This window comes from Dinoponera quadriceps, unplaced genomic scaffold (assembly GCF_001313825.1).
Source record: "Dinoponera quadriceps isolate SergipeBrazil2010 unplaced genomic scaffold, ASM131382v1 scaffold426, whole genome shotgun sequence".
NCBI classification, from domain to species: domain Eukaryota; kingdom Metazoa; phylum Arthropoda; class Insecta; order Hymenoptera; family Formicidae; genus Dinoponera; species Dinoponera quadriceps.
Window position 1 is genome coordinate 1,071,739 of NW_014554535.1, and position 4,321 is coordinate 1,076,059.

A 4,321-nucleotide genomic window follows, 5' to 3' on the forward strand; every position below is an offset into this window, starting at 1 on the left:
TCGCTAGTGACAAAGATATCGCCGCCACCTGGTAGCAGATCATAAATCTTTTTTCCGAATGTAAACTCGTGAAAAGTGAGAATTTCTTTTACATGCTCTCAAGTTGGAAAATCATCACGTATTCACGCCAGAAGAGAAGATTTACGATTGACCCTGTGGGAGTACGCTTAGAAATCCTACTTAACGGATCAGAATAACATTTATTAACCAATCGTGACAAAGAAATCTTTGCGCTTTCTATCTCAATTGGTCAATTAAATACTACTCTATGGCCGATATTACAGTCAGATCTTATATTTAAGAGCGGCTTAAGTTGTCAATCTTCAGATTCTTCGTAGCCAATGAAATAAGTCGTAGAGCATCTGAAGATAAGTTTAAGACGATCTTAAACGTTGTCTACAACGGGTGGTAGGAGTATGTTTACAAGAAGCAAGAGTAAGAAATTAACCAATCACAGTCGATTATTCCCCTTACATTCGAACATGATTGGTCAATTTCTTATTCTTACTTCTTCTAAACGTACTGCTACTGCCCATTGTAGACAACGCTTTGAATATAAAGATCCGACTATGAACGACCGACCCACCCGTCGAGTCGGATTTCCGAACGCAATCCGGGGGAGAGAAAAAGAGAGAGAGAGAGACGCCCGGTGTTACCGCGGCGGCGCGTCGATCGGCACGCCAACGACCGACGCGCACGCGTCGCTCCTTCTCACCGTTCCCATGCGTCCCCGTGTATTTTGGCGGTTTATTAGTTGCACGCGGCACGCGTACACATACCGCGCGGCGGCAAAGAGGTCGCGCGCATCAGTTGGCCGCCAGCGGCAGTTGCCGTGGTCGTGTGTATCGCGTCGTGTAGTGGTCGCGACACAAGGTGTCCGGGATCGTGTGAGAGAGAGAGAGGTGGTGTCGCGCGCGGCGAACGTGAAAGAGAGAGAGAGGCTACGACGGCGTGCGGGTGGCGGCATGGAATCGCACACGCCGAAGCGGGCCTCGCGTCCACCGGCGGAGGTGTTAGCCTGCAGCCCGCCGATGGGCGACACGACCCTCTACCCGTGGAACTGGAGCGAAGAGGCGCGCAACGTGAACCTGAGCCCGGGCAGCTCGTGCTCCTCGCCAGAGTACAGGGAGCACGGGGTGGCGGCGGGCAGGCGGGCCGACACCAAGCACTCCACCGCGGCGGAGAGTCACCGGCGGGGTCGGCCGCGCGCCGACGCTCTCACGAATCTCATGATGCAGGGTAGCACGTCGCCGAGCAGCATCAAGTGCACCTACTGCAACCGGGTATTCCCGCGCGAGAAGAGCCTACAGGCGCATCTGCGTACCCACACAGGTGAGTTGCCGCGCACCAGCGGCTCCCGTCGTCGAGCGAGGCGGTGCGCGCCGCTCGCGCTTCGGCCGGCGAAACCGCGCGCGATTCTATTCAACGATCGCGAGAAAACCCCGCGCGACGGTTACACGCGAGTCTCGCGCGCGCTCACTCACACTACCTCGCGCGCGCGCGTCCCGCCAATCGCCATCATGCCGCGCTTTAAATACTTAAATGGCCCGAGTCGCGTTACGCACGCACGTTACGTTACGGTACGTATGTATGTACGCATCGGCGCGAGGCTCGCCTGTTGCGCGCGCGAAATTACAGGCAGGCGCGCACGTAACGACGATACCGCACGATCGCGCGCACCGAGTCGTTGGAGGACTTTAATCGGTCGCCGGGGTGAGAGAAAGGAAGGGTGGGAGGGAGACACCGAGTGTGTGTGTACGCGTTCCTCGTCGGTCCGTTACGATACCGAGTCGCACGCTCTTTGTCCGTGGACAACAAAAGAAGGATGCGCGCCGCGTTTCCGCGTTACGCTGCCGGCGTCGCGTCGAAAGATGCCGCCTCCCCCGAAAATGTGAGTGTCGTCAGTGGGTTGTTTCTCGTTGTATTTCCTCCTTGGTGTTTTCGCAATTAGGCCGGTGAGAGAGAGGGAGAGGGAAAGAAATTGCAGGTCTAAATTCCGAAATGTCAGACAGCGTCACAATAGTCGCGTTGTGTTCCATTGTTATTGAAGGACCGTGCTGTATATTAATCGTATTTTGTCTGTGTCGAAAGTTCGAAAATAATTGAATGACAATACTATTAGAATGAGCCGAGCAGGTTATTTTGTTGTTTTACGTGAATAATAAGCGAATAGAAATATTATTATGTTTGTACACATTGAGTAAATTCTTGAGTGAAACTTTGGCCCTCCGCTGGTCGCAATATTTTTCACTCACGTGTGGTCGCATGTGTCTCACAGATACGCTAATTTCCCTCTGCTTCTTGAAGCAATTTTTCTTTCATCAATATTTAACTGACTAGACACTGAAGAACCTAAAAACACAGCGAAGAACAAAGAGAACAAAGAAAAGACATTGACAAGGACGAGTTCGGTCTTGAGGCTGTGTAGCAACAGCGATACATCCGTAGCTTGAACGTATATCTATTAGATATTGCGACTGACGGAGATTTAATAGAGGTCTATTTTCTTTTAATTTTTTTTTTAGCTGAACCAATACTGGCACTGGAACTTTGTTCCTTTTCTCTGCGTCGCTAGGTTTATGTACTTGTTTCACTTTTGGTTCTGTTCTTTATAGCTGCACTGCTGGACTGATGCAATAAATTAGAGCGAGACGTAATATACTTGCCTCACTTCAACTTATTGCATTAATTCAGCAGTGCAGCTATAAAGGACAGACCATCTAACGCAAGCAAAATGTACGATCTAAAGTTCAGCTAAAAAGAACAGATCTCGGATGAATAGGATAGTTTTGATCAACCGTGGAATATAATGAGAGGTGAATCTGAAATATGGTTTGGTGGTTTCAGGAGAACGCCCGTATCCATGCGACTACCCTGGCTGTACAAAGGCCTTCACCCAGTCAGGACAGTTGAAGACTCACCAACGGCTGCACACGGGGGAGAAGCCGTTCTTATGCACCGAGCCGGGCTGTGAAATGAGATTCACCCATGCCAACCGACACTGCCCCGAGCATCCTTACGCCACGCTCACAAGATCGGACGATTTCGTTCTGAAGCCGGTTTCCGAGAACACGGAATTACCGCATGACGTCACTCGATGGTTAGAGCGTTACAAGATGTCGAGGGAGCGGGAGGACAGGACACCGACCGGGAAGAACGAGCGGAAGAAGACGTGGAAGAGTACAGTCGAGAACCACAGGAGGATAAAGTCGAGGAAAGGCCTGATGATGGACACAGCGGGCGAGCAGGAGAACCTCGACCGCAAGCCGCCCAATCAACGGCTGTACTGCGGAGAAAGTCACGACAGTCAGGAGGAGAGCCAGGACGAGGACACGACGGAGCCGTGCGCGATGCTCCAGATGTCCGAGGACGAGGAAGTGCCGGCGGTCAAGTCGGTGATCGCACCGCTTAACACATCCTTGGACAGACTACAACCAAAGAAGCGATGGCTCAGGGAGGCCTGCCTGGAGCAGCAGCTAGCGAAGCCGCTGAACTGGGACGTCAAGTCCGACGTAACGTCCATATATAAGATCGACGAGAAGCATTCGTTCAACGATTGCACGGCTGAATCGGCCGAACTGCGGTGGAACATCACGCTGAACGCGCACAACGAACCGGCAGAGCCGACGAACGCTTCATCGGACACCACTTCCTACGCCTCCCCTTGCGTCCCCTATCTCTGCGATATGAATCTGAACAAGGAATCTCCAAAGGCGGTGGCGATCAAGCAGGAGAACACGTACGACGTCGCGCACGTCCTAAACCAATCGCCCTGGTCGGACTCGTTGAGCAGCTCGATTCTGCTGCAAAATTTGCAGGATCTGTACAAGTTCGAAGACGGTGTCGAAAGACGGGCCGATGCGGAGATACAGTCCAGGCTGGATCATCGGCCTGGCGACATCAAGCAATACAGCCACCAAGAACTGGCTAAGCCTCACATGAATGAAAACGAGACCAGACCGACGGTGCTGATGTTAGCCGGAAGTTCGAGTAGCGTCAACGGCAAAGAGAGGGAGGTCACTCCGAAACTGCCTACGATGGACGTTCAGACAGCGGAGGTGAAGGTCGTGAAGCAGGAGAGCGATGCGATTGAGTTACCGATACAGGACAATAAGAAATGGCTAGGTGCTCTGGCGTTGATGGAATTAGCTAAGACGCAGGAGGAATCCACCGGTGGAACGCCTCTGAGTCTCAAGTACGACGACTCCTGAAATGAAATTATAGCCATTCATATGCTGTGATTACCGTAACGCTGCGGTTACTGTAACTTTGTTATTTTTATACGCAGGAAGATAAATAAAAACCCCACTTCCTCCCCCCC

The 4,321-nt window shown here is 52.0% G+C and overlaps 1 protein-coding gene across 1 annotated transcript; it reads left to right on the forward strand.

The window, feature by feature from the left end:
• The first annotated feature begins 850 nt into the window (after positions 1-850).
• Positions 851-4,315, forward strand: LOC106751969. The gene is made up of 2 exons (XM_014633299.1): positions 851-1,332; positions 2,848-4,315. Exons 1-2 carry the CDS (start codon positions 966-968, stop codon positions 4,209-4,211), a joined length of 1,731 nt encoding a protein of 576 aa, XP_014488785.1. The 5' UTR covers positions 851-965; the 3' UTR covers positions 4,212-4,315.
• Positions 4,316-4,321: the final 6 nt, after the last annotated feature.

Bases quoted from the DNA above. Each gene is read 5' to 3' on its own strand.
- LOC106751969 (XM_014633299.1), top strand. From the start codon at position 966: ATGGAATCGCACACGCCGAAGCGGGCCTCGCGTCCACCGGCGGAGGTG. The intron at 1,333-2,847 runs GTGAGTTGCCGC...TGGTGGTTTCAG, and splicing joins GCATCTGCGTACCCACACAG to GAGAACGCCCGTATCCATGC.